Below are 22,160 nucleotides of genomic sequence, written 5' to 3'. Positions count from 1 at the left end.
ATACTGAATCTAATTTTCACACCTGCTCAAGGAGCTGCTGCCAAGAGACTAAAAGGCTCTTAATAAAAAACAGATGCTAAAATTCAACAAGTCTCTTGAAAGACTGTGAGGAGCTTCCATACTGTACATGTCCTGCAGTCTTCAATTATGCAGTTTCCATCAGTTCTCAAATCCAGAGGAGATGTTAAGCAATTCACTTGTCAAAATAAATACGATGACTGGTATGGAATATCTTGTTTTTTAGTTTTTTGTTGAACAGTGAAATTGTGCATGAGACCTTTCATGGATACTTGAAAACCTGACTACTTTTCAGATACTTTTCTTTATTCTACAGATACAGTATACAGTATATATACACAGAACAGTATAACCATCTTATTAGGTTTTCATAAACCTATTAAACTTATGAAACGTTCTAAAGGATTCTGTAGTCTTCTTGAAACTCTGAATAATTTATTTGATACAGGACAAAATCAGGTGGAATGTTCCTTACTATGAAACTTAGGAATTCCTAATATTCAAAAATTTCAGAAAGTGAAAATGATCTTTTTAAACCTTATGTTGTTATCCAGTTATCCTAAGAGGATATAATTCAAATAATACCAGCAAGATTTTTAATATTTTCATCATGACCATCAATGACACACATAAACGTTATTGTAAGATGAGCGACATATTATTTAAAAACTTTTTTATCCAGGTTTTAATGTGTTTAGAGAGTTGTTACTCATTCCCTTCCACTATGTGGTGTCTTTTGAGACGCAATATTACAGTATATTTCAGTATGAGGAGGCTCCATAAAGCAGCTTGCAAACCTGATAATGCTGAGGTTATTTTTTTTTTCAGTGTTCAGTTATTTGTACATGATCTTGACCTGAATGAACTTGCATCCCTATTAAAATGAGTGTGAAGAATTCTATAGATACAATAGTCATTAGCAGACAAGAAAACGTAGCAAAAATGAACCTATGGGCACAACTGGGTTCCCTGAAATTCACTGGGAATTCCAGAGTTTCTTAACAGGTGCACTAATGTTTGACTATAGCTGTAAACAGGACTGTCTAGTTTAGTGAGATGGTTATAGAAAGAATCATATCAAACCAGTGACAATTGAAAATACAGTATGGAGACAGTAAAAGTGCTCCACAATTTCAAAATGAGATGCTAAAAACACTGAAGATGAGAAGATTGACAACTGGTTAATGTACAAGTAATTGTAGTTATGCATTGACATTTTAAAAGGTATTATTACTCAGAATTACTTACATCACACAAATAGAGAGACCACCATTTGATTGTCATAGAAGACTGTTTGGTGCTAATCATTGTGATGAAAGAAGAAGTGTTCTAAACCTTAGAAATGACTGCTTTAAATTCTTATAACACCGTTTGATAAACGGACCCCTTTAAGGTTCTTAAGCTCGGAAATGACTGGAACCATGGGTTTGCTGATTTAGAACTTCAGTCATTGCACCACTGAGCCTTGTGCGCAGATTATTGACAAGAATAGGGAGCGAACAGTGATTGTGCTTACTTCCTGTCACCAATGGCACAGCTACATCAGGAGAGTGGTCCAGCCTCTGTTCAGTCCGGTGGACTGAGAAGAGGTGGCTAGCCCTCTATGGCTCAGAGGATCAACTGCAGTTCTAGTAGAAATGCAGTATGACCGTTTAGATAAACCTTCCAAAAGGAATTCAGTGTAGAATACATTTGCAGGCACAATAAAATGTGTGCCCGAAAGACAAATTTCAAAACAAGGACTACCAATACAATTCATGAAAATAATATTCAACTTCATCAATGCCATAGTGCATCATTAATGTAATAAAACATTCTGATGACATGGTTTATTATGACTACCTTCTTTAAAATGTAAAGGTCATGACAGTAGTTCTGATATTCCACAGTTTGTAGAGACTTGTTTTTGCTAAGCGCTGCCTGCAGTCCCCAGTGCTTTGACGAAGGGACTGGCTTTGTCATTGGCCTTGTAGTGCTGTGGTGGAATTGCTTTGCATGTGGGCTGCCTTGCAGGGAGACAAGCTCAGTGCGAAATCCCACTGTTACTGCTGAGGGTGTTGTGAACCAAGAGGCATTAACAATGCTACGGTATTGGTTCCAATACTTCTTTTATTGCATTTTTAATACCTCACAGTATATGCGTTTTTCAAAATTTAAGTATTGGGGTTTAATAATAATAATAATTCCTTACGCTTCCTCAAAGCGCTTTACAGGTAATGAGGACTCCCATTGTTTAACTTATTTTATAAAACATATAAAACCTTAAACGTAATGAAATTGCGAAATAGGTCAGGTCCTTGTTAGCTAGTTGCTTTTAAATGATTATTTTAGAGAAGACAGGGGACTCCTGCATTTCAGGAATAGGCTTGCGGACTTCTGGCAAGTAGTAGTATTTTTTCTTCAGATTACAAGAACAAAGGTTGACCCAGGTTTCTTTTCCACGGTATGTTTACACACAGTGCAATATAAGCGTATTTACACACTGGAAAGCTCACTAGCTTAGGTGAGGCCTACTGTCACAAGCCCTCTCTTTCCTGACTGGAGACTGAAATCATGAAAAATCTGGAAGTCACCACAAGGTCACATGCAAAATCTAATTCCTGAAACAACCAGGCATCCTCTTTTTTAGCTGTTTTTTTTTTTTGAGAGAAGTCATCTCATTTTCATATTATATTGAGGAAGGAAAAACAATGGAGGTGTTAAAAGCAACTCAAAACTTTGCCCATATTTCATCCTAACGAATGTCAAACGATGTGCCGTTCTTCAACAGGACCTCAAAACCCCTTCAAAAGTTTTGGGACAACAGCCAATACAGTTTACAAATTTTACTGTAGGCCCAGATGTCATAATTTGTTGTAAAAGGTAATGATATCCATCTACTTTTTCAGTTTTCAGTGTTTGTTCTCCAAAGGAATCGACAATGGTACTATAAAGAAAATAGTTTAATGTATTTCATACTATAGGTTCTAACTTATTGTCCGCACTGATGTGGGTGCTATGAGATTGAGGTGTGCAGTTTCCTGATAGGTGCTTGCAAAGGCAGGAGATCCCTGACTGGCAGGAGTGGGAAATTCTAAGCTCGTAAGATAAAGGCTGGGATGGGGGAGGGATGGAGTGAAGTGGAGAGTTGAAATCCTGTTGACCGTGAACCTATCAAACGTGAGAGTGTGCTGAGAGGTGCAGTAATGTGCAAAGAGCATTGCTGCATTTCTGCTGTGCCGTTATTGAAGTAAGGTATTGCAGGGCTTACAGTGTAAACTAGGCCTGTTAATGTCTAGTGATGTCACTTACCTGCTTCTCCGAAGGGCTCTGAGAGCCCTGTGTTGAGGGGATTGGTCAGTTGGTGTTGTTTTTTGGACTGTGTAGAACCGATTCTTGGAAGTTTGGAAGTGGTTTCTTCAGGTGTTTAGCTGCTCACACTTTTTTAGCATAATCGTGACTTAGTCCATCTTCTGGAGAAAAGCCTTTTACCTTTTTACTTTTGTCCATCCATTTTCAAACTGCTTCATCCAATTCAGGGTACTGGGGAAGCCGAAGCCTATCCCAGCAAGCAACGGGCACAGGGCAGGACACACCTTGGATGGGACGCTAGTCCTTTGCAGCACACACACAGATACAAACACAGAGTTGCACACCCTCACACCATTTTTCTGTACACCAGTATGTCTTTGGACTATAGGAGGAAACCCACACAAACTGGGGAGATCATATAAACTGTGTCCAGAGTGCACCTCAGTAATTGGACCCAGGGGCCCAGTGCTATGAAGGAGCAACGCTAACCACGGCGTCACCGAGCCACCCTTATCTGTTACAATGCCTTCATAATATTATTATTGAGCTCAACGAGACTTTTGAGGCACTCTCGATAAGTTAATTCAGTTTTGAAAAAATATTTAAAATAGAAATACTTTTTTCTTGTGTTGTTTTCCGGAGTTATGACACAAAGTTAAGAGGTGAGGGGGGCAGAAGGGGAGCTTCTGTGTCATCCGCTGCCCAGGTTCCTGTAGAGCAGGAGCAGCACAGCAGGAAACAGCCTTAAGAAAGTTTAGGTTACAGTATGTCTGCATTTCCTCTTGGGTCATGCACACTTTTCGGCTGGTTTCAGTTTATCCTCTTCATCAGTGTTCACAAGAAGACCTTAATAAGTTATCTTAATAGTGAAAGGGATGACAGATATTATTTCTGGTGGAGATAACAACCTGATTGTGTTCACAAAGTATATACTTTTAATTACAAATGTGCACATTTTCCATTCATGGCTTGGTCCTTGAAAAGATTTAAATGAAGTAAAAGCAGAACAAAATGTTTCTTTATTCTTTATAGTTGTGATTTTGTGCGGAAGTACAGTAGAACAGTCACTCTCTGCTGTAAGGATTAGTGTTTGCTTGTTTTTTTATAGAAGGCAGTGTTAGCTCAATGGGTGTATACTTTCCAGCACAGCAGCATTTTTACACACCTTCTAATTACTTACCCTGCTAACTTAAATAGCTCAAAAAACATTTGCAGAACAAATTCTCTATGAACAATTTGTGCGGAATAAGACAGTGTTAGAACCCAAAGTGGTTATTTAAAAAAAAGTCAGCCATTTAAATGAGTATGTATTTCAGTTCCCATGTAAGTTATGTAAGACCAGGTTTTACTGCAGAAATATCAAGAGATATCATGCCATCTACCTTGATCTTGTCTGCAGCATGAACAGACAAAAAGAGATAACCCATTTATAGGGTGTATTCCGTTTTTCATGGTTATCAGTTTAATGTCTTAATTCTGAAAGTGTTGTGAAACTGAAAGAAAGAGCTGATTGTCTGATGAAACATAGTGGCATGTCAGACTAATCATATGACTAATGAGTTGCAATCTTATATTGCAGATATTACTTAACTGCTAACCATCCACAAGAATCCACAGAATCCCTTCACCCACTGTGTTCAGACATTGAGCGTCATTACAGCGCATCTTTGGAACGAACCCCCACAACTTATTGTGCAGCTCGTACACTGAAACAACTCACCCCTCTAGCCCATTTTGTAAGTGACAAGATTGTCAATATATCAGTAAGTGATTGGATATCCAGAAAACATTGCTCCCTGATCATTCGAATTCTGCGCGGTGCAACTAGAAGAGAGGCCTACGATAATAAAAGTGTTCAGCTGAGTTCTTGTTCAGTTCTTGTCTGCAAGGATCCTCCCAGAGTGTGCCTGTCTATATGACAGCCTAAGAGGAGTACTGTACCCTGCTCAAGGGACCATCGGCAGCACTCTGGGGTTTGAATACACAGCCCCCTGATCCAGCGTCCACAGCCCTGCGTACAGCTCAGGTACCTTGGCAGTTTGTGTAAGAGTAGGGGTATTATCCTGATGCTTTGGGCTGGTCGCCTCTTTACCCCTTCATTCAGGCGGTGCAGTAGTGGCTCACCGCTCTTCTGTGGAAAGGGGTGTAGGTCCCAACTCGAGATACAAAATGCTATTAAAAAGCGAGGAACAATTATTTCTGCTTTTGCTTCTCAGTCCCTTACCCTGCCGGGCAATCTACCACTTATGATCCCTTTCTGGATCTGGTTGGGAATTTGGTGCCCTTCCCCTTTTTTTGAAGGCAAAGTCTAGGTATCCCTCTACCACAGCATCTAAAGAAAAGAATTGAAGCCCATGATACTATAAACCCAATGAAAAATATGAATTATTTGGCAATACTGTATTTGAATTTTGCTGTATAATGGCTTCATAATCTTTTCATACCTGCTACACAAGACATTATAATAACGTACATAAGGCTTCTTAACATGTATAATGCTTTTTAGTGACATCTGCAAATGTGTGCATTTAACGTGTGCGTAAGAGGTCATGGCATTAGTATTAGCAGCACATTGTACCAAGCACTGTAAATGATGCTAAAACAAATGTCATGACCTTCTATGCACACATTATGTCATTTTCAGATGTCACTAAAAAGAGGTATTCATGTAATAATAACATCTTGTATAGCAGGTATGAAGGGATTTTGAAGCCATTATGCAGCAATATTCAATTAAAGCCTTGCCAATCATTTTGTAGCTTTAAATAAAGTGCTGTGGGGAGCAGGGCATTTTGCCCAGTTTGATTGTGTAATTTTGCACTGAGAGAGTCAAGAGATCTCAAAGCTAGTTTAAACTTTTGCCAAATATTACTAATGGTCACCATAGTAAAACAAAATCTAGACTGATGGATTTGTGATTGGCATTGGCTATATCTCATGAGAAGGAAGTGATAGATCATTAAGACCTCAAACAGAAAGGCTCTGATGTTGAGGATCTCTTTGACACTGACCCACTTGGAATCATCTGGAGCTGCAGTAAATGACTGCAGACAATGTAGCTCTGTGGAGAGGAAATTCTGTGGGCCTGTGTGATGGTCTGATTCTGGATATCTAATGCACCATGTTTTCTTGTGAATGTACTCAGCTCTCATGTGAAGTTGAGCTCCAATGTAAAGCCCTTTGTCCACTCTCAAGACAGGAATTAAAATTAAATGTCTAAAGAAAGCCGTTCAAAGAAACAGGAACTGAGGCAAGGCTCTTTCCTGTGTCTTTCTTCTCTAGCCGTGCTGCCCTGGTAACTTTTCTGTGCTCTCCATTGTGCTGTCTGAACGATTTTGTGCTTCATTTAAAGTATAAACAGCAAAGTGCTTCTGTTGTGTTGTGAAGTAAATTCCAGTCACTTTCTGTATTCTCATGTACTTATCCCTTATCACATTTTGCTCTGGTATTATTACAAACCCCTAGCTGACGATAAATATTACTGGTGAGCAACTTAATGATGCTGGATTACAGCTCTGATTAAGCCGTGGTCTGCGGTGTTTACTCATCCAAGATGGCGCCTTGTCATAAAGGCTGTCTGCTTTGCTCAGCAGTTGCCTTGGTTGCTAGGATTTATGATATAACACTACATCTTTCTTCCTGTTCTTGTTTACGGTCTTATCTTCCGTAGTGTTTGTTAAAAAAATTAACGATGAACATTTTTATTATGTCATACAACAGTTTTGACAGCTCCAAAGAGGAGTCCACTCCAACTTATGACCTGATGGCTTATAGCGTTACGGAATAAGCGCGTGTGGGACATGACTTAATTGTGCAGATATTAAAATGAGCAAAATACCACTAGCCAAAATACCTCTCATTATGAACGGCAGTCTTTGATTTAAGTAACTTTTTAAGAAAATCTGCTCCCTCTCCTTTGAATCTGTTTTGGTGTGATTTCAGGATATAATGATGGTTATCTTTAAGGATCGCAGTCAAAGGTTGCCTTGTTTTTTTTCTGTTGACCCTTCTGCCAGAGTCAGTATAGAAATACTACAAAAAGTTCATTTATCTACGTTACGTCTGTATATTAACTGCACATTATTTTACAGGCATTCATCAGCAGAAATAAGGAAGCACTTTAGTGGATGTTATGGCACAGGGCAGTTTCATCAGCGTCAGAGCTCGGCTGCGTCTGGGTCTGGGTCTTTCTCACTACAAATGGTGAGTACACAGCAAAGCACGATGTTATATTTTCTGCTTCCACTGATAATCCTTTTCAAAATCTTTAGTTTTGTATCACCCTGCAACTCACAACTGGCAACCCACTGAAGTTCAGCAGGTATGAGCTGCTGGTCATTACCTGGATGGGAGACCTCCTGGGAAAAACTAAGGTTGCTGCTGGAAGAGGTGTTAGTGGGACCAGCAGGGGGCGCTCACCCTGACAGGGACACTATACTGTAAAAAGGCGCCATCCTTCGAATGAGACGTAAATCTTAGGTCCTGACTCTCTGTGGTCATTAGAAATCCCAGGGTGTTTCTCAAAAAGAGTAGGGATGTAACCTTGGCATCCTGGCCAAATTTCCCATTGGCCCTTACCAATCATAGGTTCCTAATAATCTCCATCTATGAATTGGCTTCATCAGTCTGTTCCCATCCCCACTGATATCTGGTGTGTGGTGAGCGTTCTGGCGCACTATGGCTGCCGTCACATCATCCAGGTGGGGCTGCACATTGGTGGTGGTGGAGGGGAGTCCCCATTATCTGTAAAGAGCTTTGAGTGGAGTGTCCAGAAAAGTGCTATATAAGTGTAAGCAATTATGAATATTGTTGTTTGTTAGCTGCACTCAATATTGAAACTTCTATAGATATACATTTACAGTACATAAATGATATGGGTTTTGCTTACCTTGAAATTCACAAAAATAGAATAGAAAACATCAAATGTAAAATAATGTAGACATTTAAAGTCATGCTGGTGGTATAACTCAGATACCAATTCAGATATTGATTGGGAATTGGAGACTGAATAGGCTTTATTACACCATGCAACAGTGACACCTTGTGACCATGATGGTGAAGATTAGAAAGACTAATTAATAACTCAAAAAAGGATTTTAGTGGAGGGTGTTTCCATTAGATAAGAAGCAGTTTACCGATGATGCTATATTCCTGAATGTGAACACATGAGCTCGAACAGATTCTGAGGCACAAAGCAGGAAAATCAGTCAGCTGAAGACTAAAAACTTTTCTGTTATTAAAACAGAACAAAAGAGAAACAAATTGCACAAACAAAAGTCTCAATAAATGAATAAAGATGATAAGTGGTCATGAAATATCTTGATGTTCATATTGAAGGTCAGAATAAAAACAATTTTAAAGACAATAGATAAATGCAAGCTCTTTAAGATAGTCTTTTAACTACACAATAATAGCACAATGGCTTGAAATAAAGGAAAATACAAAGAATATAATTATACGAAAACAAGACACTGAGGCACCAGTCTGCTCCATGACCTCACTGGTATTGCTGTCTGAAGCTGATCTAGCCTTTCTTTCTTGTATGCTCCTGAAGGCTGTTGCCACTGACTGACAAGATGCCTGTGTAGTGAAAAACAACCGTTTTCCTATGTTCTCACGCTGATCAGTCAGCCAGACACCTCCAGATTGACAGTGATCAAGAGGGGCAGCACATCTTTCAGCATTTGCACAAACAGGGACAAATAAATAATTATAAGAAAACTGTCTTTTTTTCAAGTGCCAACATTCAGTACTCAGGGGCATGCAAATCCTCCGTTGTGCATTGGTGCTTAATAAGTGAGATGATAACACAGGAAAATTTAGCAGATTCATACTAAGACTAAATTATTGAAAAAAAAACATACAAAGTACTGACACTTAGGTTTAAACTAGCCTATGCTTAGTGCCCTATAACTGAGAAATTGTAATACATTATTGTTATAAACTCACAGTGATTAAGTCTTTGTGACTTTCTGTACATGTGATTTCTCCTAGAAGTTGAGGAGAGAAATTGGTTATATCTGCAGTAGTAGTTGTATTGAAAATTTGGTTATATTTGCTTTCAAAGCAGCCTGCAGGAAACGACACGTCATTTAGTCCTAAAGAACCTTTGATTTGTTTCAGTGACTATATATTATTTGGTTCCTTCATAACCCATAGCAGTTTTTTTATCTTGAAACTAAGCTCATTATGAATGTGGATTCATCGGTTGGCACATGGTAAGTGTACCACTAAGAAGAAGTTTGAAGATGGAGCAACTCCACTGAGGTCACATCCTGAAGCTCAGCATCTGACTATAGAATCGCTCTTTTCGCCGTCTCTTGTGGTTTTCACATGAAGAGGAAGGGTTTTTAGAAAAAAAAGCCACTTGTAGACATCAACTGAAGGTTTCATTTCCGGAAGACGCCATTTTATCACTTCACTCTTAGATTTAGAGAATTCAGCTGGGTAAGTCCATTTAAGTTATAAACCAAAAACAGCAGTGTCAGACAGCAGGTATTTTTTGATAGTTTCTATAATTTGTTTATTTGTTTTAGAATTTTCAGTTCCTGCACTAAAATTTCATATCTTGACTTTAGAAAGTGTTTTTTTCAGACAACCTTTTCTTTCACTTTTTAGGTCCAGAGTGTATTAGATGATGCTGAAGGTTCATGTGCATTACTCTTACTGAATAGAACTGAGTTTAAGTTTGATTTTGTGTATTGTACTTTTGTCTGCCTTGTCTTCATAAGTCAAAGGCAAGTATTCAGGAAGCCAAAACATGATATATGTAATCTTAGACTGTTGCACAGTCTAGTATGGAACGTACAAGTATGTACAGCGATACTGTGTTCTCTAGATAACATGATATGCTTGTTGTAAACACAGGCATCTTGATGTGAAAGTTATTTGTGCGTAAGCTGTATTGCCTACTTTTCCATTCATTTCTTTTATTATCTGCTATGTTCATTGAATCAATATGACCAATGATGTTGTGGAAACCGATACCTAGGAATAACTTTCTTTCTTCTCCGTTTATTTCACAAACCTGCTCGTGCTGTTTCATGAATGCCGTCTTTAAACATGAGCAAAAATTTCAGTTAGATTGGGGTTTGCTCTTATATTGATTTTAAGCATTTTGTCCATCAGATAATGCCTATGGCATCACTCCATATAATTAGCAAATGAGAAAATGCTGGTTGTGTTTCATTGCAGAATTTGTCTTTTGGTGGGAGCAAAGCATACCTCATTCAGAAGTGGTAAAAATGAAAAGTCTATTTTAGAACAAAATAAAGGGATAGTTTCTATCACCTGCTTCTTCCTGTTACTTCAATTCTTACTTTGCATCCGGCTGTGTGTGTTTTTACTGATTCGGTGCTGCAGCTTTGCTCAGTGGGTTGTTTGCCATTCTTTACCATGCCAGCAAAAGCCGGCTGTTTGTCTGCTGCAGAAAGCGCGGAAATGGTTTGGAGAAGTCCGTCTGAGAATGCACAGAGCACCAAATCTTGAAACTTCACCACTGGAGCTCGGAGCTCTGCATGGCTGTAGTTTTCTGATCATCCTTACAATCACTTCTGGGGAAGTTATTTTCAAAGGGTGGAAGCTGTTTTGCTGTTTTGCTGTTTTGCTGGAAGCTGTTACTAGCATAGAAAGTGATATATGCCAAAAAGACCAGCAAAAACAAATCCTTTTGGACATCCGATACTAAGAATATGAACCATGTCATAAATGAAAGAACATAAGAATGCACAAGATATAACCTATATTATTGTGCTTTTTTGTTCAAGATTGACAGCTCATTGTGTTTAGTGTATTCTCATTTTGTATGAAAACTATCAGTCATTTATTATTCATTGTATCTTTATGTGGATTCAATAACATGGTTTTAAATATTTAGTGGCTGATACTATTGATTATCTATTTGTACAATTCTGTTTGCCGTGCATTTGATCAAACTAGTTAATTTTGGGGTGGTGATTAAGCAAGAAATGTACTCAGATTGTTTTTTCTTTTTACTTCGTACTCTGTAAGCATTCTGCATGCCTTCCTTTTTCTAAATGCTTTCATTTCAGATATACAGAGCACAGTACTAAAATTCTATTTGGTCTTGTTGTTTTTTTACTTAGAATTAGGGCTGTCACAATTAATCAATTCATATCCCTACTTGCATTATTTCAATAAAATTAGTTGTTGGATTAATAGATTAATCAATAAAAATAGTCGATAGATTAATCGTTTACAAAATAATTGTCAGTGGCAGCCCTACTTAAAATATATGTTTGCAAGAGAAGAGATAATATCTTGCATGGGTGTGCCTCATAAATTTGACACCTGTTTATTTGCAATGCCATTTATTCATGTGTTGCCTGAATCTTTAGGGGGGCAGATTTAAGCTATTCTTTATCTGACTGAAATCCACTACATTTACGGTTAATAACAGAAATTTTCTAGACCAAGGAGGAAAAACAATGCATTTTTTCTACTCCTGAGTGACAAACCTGCAAGCACAGCAAGAGAAATTTAACTTTGGGTTAAGTTTCTCTCTTGGCTCTCTGTAGGGCTTAGTTTTCCAGGTCAGAGTTATGGAAAATTAGTAGCTGAATGTAGATTGGAATGTGAATTGTGTGTGACCCTAAGGCTATATAATTGAGAGGGGAGCACAGCAGGTTGAATTTTTTAGAAAATGTCTGAACATGTCTAAATCACTTATCACTTTTAGTGTATTTTACTATGCCTGAGGTTCCTTATGTATCCAAACAATTCATACAGTATTTCCCTGTTTCCTATTCTTCTTTCATTGATTTCCCTGGTTTTGAATTCGAATTTCTGCCCATTTTCATTCGTGTATCATTTGATGACAAAATAGAAACCTTTACTAACCTGAAGAGGCCATTTGGCCTGTTCAGCATTTTAAGTTGCTAGTAGCTAATCGACTTGTCATTCTTGAAAGAAAAAAGGGTATCAGCTTCAAGTAGCCTGGTGGCTCCTAGACTTGTAGAATACTGCAACTGTGTGCACCAAAGTTCCCTCTGCTCTTAGTGTTAAATACCCTTCATTTGGCGAACGTTTAGTATTATAACTCCAGAAATAATTGTAAAATCATCTATGTCTTCTATAAAATGAATACAAATTAGCAATAGGAGTCAGAAGCTTCAAGTAAGCTAGGGGAGTCCAGCTCTGGTCTTCAAAGGATAAAAGGATAAATCAGTGTAACTGATAATTAGTCCAATTAGGTAATTAGGGGCTTCTAGGAAAGAAAACCAACAGACCCTCAGGAGTTGAGCAGTAGAGCTGGCCGCCCTTCCTGTGTCTAATAATGAAGTCAATGCAACCTCCACCAGAAATGAAAAATGTTTAAAATGAAGTTGTCTATGCTCTGAGTGAACAGATAATCCCCTTAGCTGACCCCGTAAAGGCTATAATGTGGAGTCAGAAGACTTTGCTTGTTTCATGTAATCTGGATGGTTTTAAGATAGAATTCCTGTGGCATCCCACTGTGTTACACTTTCCAACACAGGGCTTGAAAATCTCTGTATTCCTCCGTAATTAATTGGTGATGCCATTTGTCAAGGCATCATCGAAATGATTTAAAGTATTTTGGAAAATCTCAAAATACATTAAAGATGTAGTAGATTGAATTACATCTTGTAAATTATCAACTGTAAAAAACTACAAGGAAATATACTAAGTATATATGAGGAATCAGTTTATTCTTTAATTAGTTATTAGTTAATTATTAATGGAGTGGCTTGGAATTTTGCTGTAGATGTCTGTGCACTCCTGCCCATTGACCCAGGCATTCCTGACATGATAGGTGCACGTTCATTACACTGACAAACAGAGGACTAATGCTGGTCTATTTTAGATGTGTGTCTTGCCCCCTTCTTAAAAGAGCTGTTTTTCTTTTGTGTCACTAAGCCTCAGTTTTATGAAGCAGTGGAGCCAGTGGACCTGGAGGAATTCTTGATGACTCAGCTGAGCAGTGCAGACTCGGAGCTGATGCAGGAGCTGGGAGACTTTCCTGAAGATGATCTGGCTGTGGAGTTTTTCCCGAGGGAGTGCAGGACTGTGCAGCACTCTGTCCCAGAGGACGGGTAAATCATCCCTTGAAGACCCGCCATGGAGGCCCGATTAACAGATTCAGATATGAGCGAAAAATAGTTTGATCTGTCAGGGGTATCTGATGACTGGCATCTGTATTTCGTACTTTTTTAATGAGAACATTATAATAAGGTTTATACTCAGCAACACTGACAAACATTTCCTTCAGGTGCAGTTCTACTGTGGAGGTCCCACGTTAATAATATGACTTATCCTGTCAGTTCACTTGGGTTTCTTGACACTCCTGGTTTATGAACCCAAGTTTAGAGTGCAGGACATATTTATCTGAATATCGCTTGCAATAATTTGTTTGGGGCTGAAATCCCATTTCCCTTTAGATCCTAATGGAGATGACAGTCCAGTAGGACTTTTTTTTAAACAGGAATAGCTTGCAGGAAAAAAATAGACCTTACTTCACTAGTTTTTTGCCTTGATTTTCAGGAAATGTTTCAGAAGCACGTCAGAGGAAATACAAATCCCCATATTTATATGTATATAGTATAGTAAAAATCTTTGTCATTTTTTTAAACAATTTCTTTGACAATTTTTTATCAGTTTTTTTGTTTACCTTTCCTGTAAAGCTCTTTGAGGAGATATTTTCTAAAGGCGCTATATGAAATACTTCCTTCTCATCTTCTTTTGCTTCTTATTCTGACTGAAATGCTAACTGTCTTGAAAGGAGAAGCAAGTGTGCAGGAGTTTGTCCACCCAGTTCAGTGTCTTCTGCTCTGTCTCTCACAGGGAGGAGCTGGATCCCCACGTCAGGGACTGTGTTCAGTCCTACACACAGCCATGGCTGACTGTCAGCAGGAGGTGAGCCACGCCCCCTGCACTTTCCTCAGCTCCTCACACTTTCCAGCCGGGACCGGACGTCTTCAGATGAGCAATGTCATATAACACGTGTGAGCGTGAATAGATATTTATGCTCTAAACGCAAATATTTGTAGAGAGCTATAACTATTACTTAGCCCCAACTAGCTCTGTTGGTAGAGCTCAGGGTAATGGGTTCGTGTCCCACGTCGGGTGCAAGGTTCTCTAATAACCCATGCTGGGCACCGTGTTGGCTGCGGGTGATCACGTTACCTTGACAACGGCTACAACGCTCGCACTATCTGCGTGGAAGAAAGGCCTGGCAGTCTACTTCTGTATCTTGTTATGAAAACACTAGTGACAGTGGAACTGTCCATAGGGTCGCCACTAACTCGACAACACTCATCCCATCCAAACTTTTACTTGAATATCTCTTCTGATTCTTTGTTAATATATATATTGTTGATATACTTTATTCAGATTATTTTATATTTTTTTAGTTTTTTATTCAGCCCTTGCAGTATTTGCAGAGAGAATAGAGCAATATTACAGCATTAAAGTATAGCACTCCTGGTCTATACAATACCGTTACAAAGGTTTCAGTACTAAATTTAAAAAAGACAGCAATGTAGAGCAGTTGTTAGGGTTTGGGATTTGTAATTGGAAATTTGTGGCTTCATATCTCTGGTTAGACACTGCTGTTGTACCCCTGAGCAAACTACCTCACTCAGACTGCTCCAGAAAAATACCCTGCTGTACAAATGGGTGCAAATTTCTGTCACACTGGATAAAAATGTCAGACAAATAAATTAGTAGTAGTAAATGTTGCAACAGTATGAACTGACTTGTTTTTTAAAGATATTCATATAGCTACTGTAAAAGGTAATTTGAGAAAGTCAGATATATAAAAAGATATTTGAAAATATTTTTCACCAAACAGTATTTCATTTGTTCATTTGATTGGCAAAATACTTGTGTTCCGCATAAAATCTGTGATATTTATAATGAGATACTGTCTTGTAGAAGCAGCCGATTTTTTAACTATCTTTTAGACCTCTGTGTTCAAATACTGTGCATGAGAAGAAGCAATACTCATTGCTTAAGAAATGAGTTCAGGACACTGATGAAATGATAACCTCATACCTTACTGGTTTTTGGGAAGCACTTACATTAAAGAATCAATCACAGCACATTTATGCTCATCGGTTAGGCCAGTGATGCCCATCTCCCAGACTGGAGATTTATTTGATCAATGGATTGTTTTGTTTCCCAAGTCCTTGACAATCAAAGGATCAAAAACAACTAAAAAATCTGCTTGACTAAAGATCTCATTGGTCTTTAATGCAGTACAAGGTTACATATGAACCAGAGAATTCTTTCCAGCAATCTGTTTTAGTTTTTGTATGTTGTATACTTTTTATTTACTCCTTTGTGAGAAGCACATACTATGTTATGGAAACTCTTCCCTGTTTTCAGGTTCCAGGGAGATGGCTGGAGTATATATTCTGAGAGAACTGGCCTGCACAAAAGGTTACAGAAACAAACCTTTGAATCTGATGTGCAGCCTGATAACCAAGAATACTCGGTAAGCACTAAATGAGCAGGTTTGTGCTACATCTCTCCAAAAACTGTCCAGCATTCTTTTATTAATTGTATAAAATGTTCTGTTGACAAGACTTATCTTTGAACCAAACACTATTTGTCTTATTCTATAAACTGTCCAGGAGAGTGCACTCAGACACTTTCAGACTGCTGATGGCTAATGTACTGTACAAAGTTCAGCTTTATATGTTTATGTCTGAATTAAATAAATGTCAGACTTTAAACTTATTGCATTTTGACCTGTGACAATCACAACACTGAAGTAATATGAATTGCTCACTGTAAATGACATGGGTTAAATTATTTTCTGTATATTTGACAGGAAGCTACATACAATATATCATTATAATTCTAACACCATAGCCAGATACTGTATACTCTGTCATTAGCATCCCGAACTCATACAGAGACATTTTGTAAGGATATACAGTTTCTGCCCCTGTGTAATTGGATATGCAAGTTTTGTTTTCTCAAACTCGTTCTAAAGTAATGATGCAAATGTTTCATATATTAGACTAAGAAATCATTGATTGTAATGTGATGTACAAGCGAATAAGTACAGGTTTGCAGCAGATATTTCACAGCAGAAATGTGATCTGCATGCAGAGTTAACAAATAAGTAGTATTTGTTAGCAAACCTGTCTCGATGTTAAGAGCAATATTTCTATTGGATTAAAGGAGATGTATTTACAAGCCTTTTTCTTTACAATTTAATAAGGTCACAGCACATCATCAGAAGTTTTGCCTTGTTCTGAATCCCAGAATATGGTGTTGTGCATACCTGGAAATTTATCCTAATTTGTGGTGTAAATTGGAGGTTTTACTGTGTACATTATTGTGTACATTTAACTTTTATTGTGGTTTAAAATGCATCATAACAGCCAACAAGTATGACTAACAAATCTACAAAAAATCTAGGCTAAAAACAAAATGACAAATTTGAACTTATTATTTTTAAATACTTACATCTGATACATGTTATTTTGGTATGATGTTAAATAGGCTTGTATTACATACCTGGTGTTTCAGTATGCAGCTTAATGTATAGTGTCCTGGGACCATTCCTGCACTTTTCTGAGTGTGTTGGAAGTGGTTATGAAGATGTATTGTTGCAGGAAGTTGTGTAAACTCACACTTTGTGGAAAGCTGAGAGTGGTCCCATTTGCACACCAGGATGAGTTGGTGCAAATCAAATGAAGATTTTTTCATTCATATACAAGTGAAACTGGCATTTACTTACGCTTATAATTCCTTTCAGGAGTTAAAAGATCAGATTCTGCTCTGTGGCAGTTTTGTGACCATGGTACTAAGTGAAGAACTCAAAACTTGAGTATGTTTTCTTGTAAAGCACAGCTGTTTTCATAAGGCTTCACTTGTGGATCATTATTAAACTAATTGCATTTCAGAGGTAGAAATGAAAGATTGTTGAAGCTTATGTGATTTTTTCTTTGTGGATATTGTTTGATTGTTTGATTATTTTAAATGGATTTTGCTGCACTCATGTCTGCTAAAGTGGAGGCAATACACTTTTCACATGCAGTTTCCCAGATGAATGAATTTCATTGTTTATTTAAAGTATGCAAACAAATTCTTCTGTGAATATTCATTGAGTTTAGTCTCAAGCAGCATGAGCCAAAAATCTTAATTGCTTTACTGAAAGCTGTTGTTTTAGCTGTGGACTCCATGGGTACAAGAATTTGTTTGAGCTAAAATGGCCTATTGTTAAACTAATGTGTCTCTTCTGTAGTTTCTGTTAATTAGCAATCGTCTAGAGAACCTGAGAAACCAGTGACTATTTAGGTTGCTCTATTATGTCACACAGAAGCGAGGACTTTGGAATCCATGTAGCCTGAAAGCAGGCAGCTGAGCTACAGAATATTACAAAAAGATCTCTGTGGTTAGCAGAAAGATCCCAAACCATCTATGGGGAATATTAAGTACACTGATGGTAAAAAATAAAAGTACATAACAAAATCAGGTGCTGAACAATGCTCCTGCTCATAAAATTCATTATATAGAACTCAGAAGCAGTTGTAGACTGTAAGAAATGTATTTTTCTGTTTTTGGAGGACAATGCTATTATGCCACTGTAGATTATTTTACCTAATGTACAATCGTGCATTTGTTGATCAGATGATGTCAATGTTTATGTCGTGGAGATATGTGGTCAAACTCTGTTAATTAAGAGTATATTAAGGTTAGGTTCATGGATAGAAATTTTTTAAAGTGTACTCCGAGACTGACTATAAATGTAGAGTGTTAACTCTGTTGTTTGTTCATATTGTGTTAAAGTTCAGTTTGTTCTGTATTTTGAGCGTTTCAGTGGTTCAGTGGAAATGAATTATATTTGGTTTATTTGGTATGACACATTTCATAAAAGAGATGGCGAATGTGAACAATGAAAAAAAATATATCTGAAAGAAACAGGCTGCTTTGTTATTAAACAGCAAGGTTTTGTAAAATGGTGCAATTCAATGCCATTACGCAACATAAAGCCTTGTTTTAATTCCATCACATAAAGTGGCCTGAGGAAGATTCAAAGATGCTAGTACATTTAAAAAAATATATATAAATAAGAAATCATGCAAGGACAGTGGTCAAGCAATACAAGAGTCATGCATTTTTTAGGTGGAACATTGCTCAGGTCTGATGTTTTTGAGTGCTGTCTGACCCTGCAGGCGAAGCCTCCGCCGCTGTCAGTTCTGTGTGACGACTCCGGACGGGCCACCCTCACTTCCTCAGACTTCGACCTGCGCGGACTGCAGCCCGACAGCCGGGTGGAGAACCTCCTAAAGTTCAGCAACCCCGAGGACCTGGACCGACAGAACCAGGAGGCTCGTCAGGCCAGCCGGCACCCAGAGCTCTTCGCACTGTACCCGCCTACTGATGAGGCAAGTGTGGGGCTTTGTCAGGGACTTGTAGGGCTCGCTACAATTAATACAAAACGCGAAGTCTCGAACTTTGAATAAAAGGTTGGTCACAGTTACTTTTGGGTGCTACAGGTTAATTGAATAGAAGAAATGATTTGCTATAATGTCGGCAATGTGGCGCAGTGGTTAGCATTGCTTCCTCGCAGCGCTGGGGTTCTGGGATTCAGTTTCATGGAGCAGAATGCAAAGAACAACAAAGTGCTTGCAGTGGTTCAAAGACAAGAAAGTGTACCATACCTGTGCTATTTGCTTTACCTTGCTTTATTTAAACCATTTTGGGTAGTTATTGCATGGTTTATTTTACCTCTGAATGAAATTACATTCCATGATTGTATATTGTTTTTTTTTCTACTCATTATTATTTGAGTACCTATTTGTTCTTTAAAGTTAACCCACCGGTTATTTTCTAATTTCTCAAAAGCTGGTACGACACATTTATAAATGACTGTTACAGTGCTATTAGATCTCACATGCTGTATTGATCTGATCTCACATTACTTCCAGGTGTATAATGGAAGTACATGAGAGGCTTTGTGTATTAACGTGGTTTCTGTTTTGTTTGGTATTAGGAAGATGCTGTGGAAATAAGGCCAATTCCTGAATGTCCGAAGGAACACATTGGCCATAGGATTCTTCTTAAATGCCAGGCTATAAAGTAATGTTCCACTTTTTCACTCATTTAATCTCTCTGATTGTGTCTGTAGAAATAGTACTGAACAAAGAGGTGTACAGTATCCTAGAATTTGCCAATTGTCTTAAATTTCATTATCATAAAGTGCAAATGCTAATATGACAAATTTCAGAGTTAAAGAATTAGTTATTGTGTTTTATTTTTGTTAAATGGAAGTGCTGTCATATTTATTGTCACTACTAAGTTAAACATGAAAGTATTTTAATGTGATTTGGGGCTGCTGGAGATTGTTTCAACAGAATACGGTGCTCAGAGTTCCAGTTTGCCTGACTGGTTTATAACTATTTGGATATTTATTTAAGAAATCTGCATAAAAACCTCTCTCTATTACAGAGGAGCGTCATCAGCTTGAGTACTTATTAAATTGTTATTACTGTAATTCCTCTGTGAAATCCTGAAACAGTCTTTTTGACTCAGATATTAATATGAATAATTTAATAAAGTTGGTTTATTTCAGATTATGAGGATCATTTGAAAAAGCATATTGAAATAAAAGCAATCCAAGACCCGCTTTGGAATTTTGTTTTTTATTTATATATATACTTCTGTGATCTTCACTGAAGACTGCAATCCAAATAAACATATTACTTTGTGCATCATTCATGAGAATGTTATCTTGTGCTCACTTGTTTCTTTTTTTTCAGGTTTGAGATAGAAGTAGAGCCAGTGTTTGCAACTTTGGCCTTATATGATTTAAAAGAGAAGAAAAAGGTAACAAAAGTTTAAATCTCAATGTGTAAAGATTTGCTTAAAGTCTTATTTATATTAATAAAGAATATGTGACCCTGATATCATGTACCTACATTATCATGTCGTTCATTGGTTGAATGTGTCTTTTATACTATTTTGGGAAGGCATGATTTAATGTAAGAAACAGGTCATTTTCAGTGCTAAACATTTTTAAAGGATTTTATACATTTATTTGTTGTGTGAGTTTAAGTTGCTGTGATTATGTTAAGAATCAGCTTGTACGTTAGGTAATTTATGGTGTTTACAATGACAGTTTGTTGTTAGCCAGCACAAAAGATCATAGATTAAATTTGTCCGTCTGATCAGGTGGGTATAATGACACCTGCTGATGGAAATATAAACAGTAATCTGCATCAACCAGATCTGTAAAGTCAGCATTTTCTGTCTTCTAGTACAATCAATCAATCAAAGTTTATTTATCAAATACACAACAATACAGCATGTAGCAGTAGTTGCTGGTAATGAAATGTCTGTTCTACGAGCTCACCATGGGGAGGAAAAAACACAAAATTAAAGTTACAAAATAAGGTTACATAATAGTAGATAATAATGCAATAGAAATCGAATAAAATAAACTCAGACAAAACTCAATATAGAGCTGCTATGTGTCCAGGGTGTATGTAATCTATTATGTCCAAGTAGTGCAGTGTGCCGAATACAATGAAAACTGTGTGTCCACGTAGCTATTATGGGTGATTTGCTGAAGGAGCTGCAGGTTGGCTATTTAGCAGTCTTATTGTCTGGAGGTACTGTAGAAGCTGTTCCATAATCTGTTAGCCTTTGACTGAATGCTTCAGTACCGTTTACCGGATGGTAGGAAAGAAAACAGTTTGTGACTGGGATGACTGGGGTCCTTGAGAATGGACCTGGACTTCTTAAGACGTCTAGCTGAGTAGATCTCCTGGATGTTTGGTAGCTCACAGCCGCTAATTAGCTGCGCTGCCTTCACCATTCTCTGCAGTACTTCTCGATCCCAGGCAGAGTAGTTCCCATACCAGGCAGTGATGCAACCAGTCAGGACAGAATTACTGCGGTCTTTTTTAGGATATGACAATGTATTTTGCTCCGACCTGTCCCTCAGAAAGTCCTAATTGCTATACATGTTTGTTACAAGACTAAAAGGATGATATCTTCTGTCCAAAAACAAATGTGAAAACAAATGTGTGATAACCATATATATATCTGGTTCACGAGGAATGACAGCAGCCGAAATCTTGGGAGAAATTAGAATCGTTTATTGGGATGTGGAGATTTGGCATAACCCGCTTGGCTGAGGGCCAACCTCCCGGCCGTTGGACGGGGAGGATAGGACCCCCATGCGACCAATTGGGTAGCTGCAAAGGTGGAGAGGGGGTGGAGGAGGGATGCAGAAAACAAACGAGGAAGAGGAGAGGGTGACGTTTGATATTTATGGAGACCGGTTGCTTACGTCAGGATTAGTGAGAATTGCAGCAGATTAGTGAGAATTGTGTCGAATGAGCACGGCTGCCTTCATTCCTCCCGAACTTTCATTAAAAACTCCATTAAATAGAACATAAGAAAGAAAGGTTACAATTGAGAGGAGGCTATCTGTCCCATGTAGGCTGTATGATCGTTAGTTGCTAATTTATCTGACAACTTCATTCAGCTGTTTCTTGAAAGAAGTAATGGAAGCAGCTGCAGCAGAATGTGTGGGTTCCATACTCTCGCAACCTTTTGTCTAAATAAGTGGCTTTTGTTTTCTGTAATAAATTCACTTCCACCTAATTGCTCCTCATATTAAAAATAAAGAAAGCCATTGAAGTTGGTTCATTTAGTATTCTATTATCACCATCAGAATTTTTCCTGCAGAGTATAAGCAGTTAAAATTCAAATTAATAATGTAAGTAAAAAGCAGTGAAAAAACAGATGTTTGTTGAAATTTTGAGCTTTTTTGTGTGCACCCTTTACACATTCCTATTTCACATTTAAAAAGTTACTTTTTTTAGGGGTACAGTGTAATAGCACAT

At 37.8% G+C, this 22,160-nt stretch overlaps 1 protein-coding gene across 3 annotated transcripts in view; it reads left to right on the top strand.

Annotated features, from left to right (window-relative positions):
* dock8 (dedicator of cytokinesis 8) overlaps positions 1 to 22,160 on the top strand; it is an 84,838-nt gene that overhangs the window by 10,584 nt on the left and 52,094 nt on the right. The window contains exons 2-8 of one of the 3 annotated variants that reach the window (XM_088630047.1): positions 7,401 to 7,512; positions 13,207 to 13,382; positions 14,131 to 14,202; positions 15,676 to 15,784; positions 18,480 to 18,696; positions 19,305 to 19,386; positions 20,067 to 20,133. In XM_088630047.1, the coding sequence (XP_088486173.1) occupies positions 7,401 to 7,512; positions 13,207 to 13,382; positions 14,131 to 14,202; positions 15,676 to 15,784; positions 18,480 to 18,696; positions 19,305 to 19,386; positions 20,067 to 20,133 (835 nt within the window). Of the gene's footprint in view, positions 1 to 7,400; positions 7,513 to 9,415; positions 9,757 to 13,206; positions 13,383 to 14,130; positions 14,203 to 15,675; positions 15,785 to 18,479; positions 18,697 to 19,300; positions 19,387 to 20,066; positions 20,134 to 22,160 lie in introns of those variants that run through there. The other 2 variants (XM_088630046.1, XM_088630048.1) reach the window with 2 other exon arrangements.

The sequence above is a fragment of the Lepisosteus platostomus genome, chromosome 4 (assembly GCF_059453375.1).
Source record: "Lepisosteus platostomus isolate fLepPlt1 chromosome 4, fLepPlt1.hap1, whole genome shotgun sequence".
NCBI classification, from domain to species: domain Eukaryota; kingdom Metazoa; phylum Chordata; class Actinopteri; order Semionotiformes; family Lepisosteidae; genus Lepisosteus; species Lepisosteus platostomus.
The sequence above is the reverse complement of the archived record's forward strand: the minus strand, read 5'-3'. Positions and strand labels throughout refer to the sequence as shown.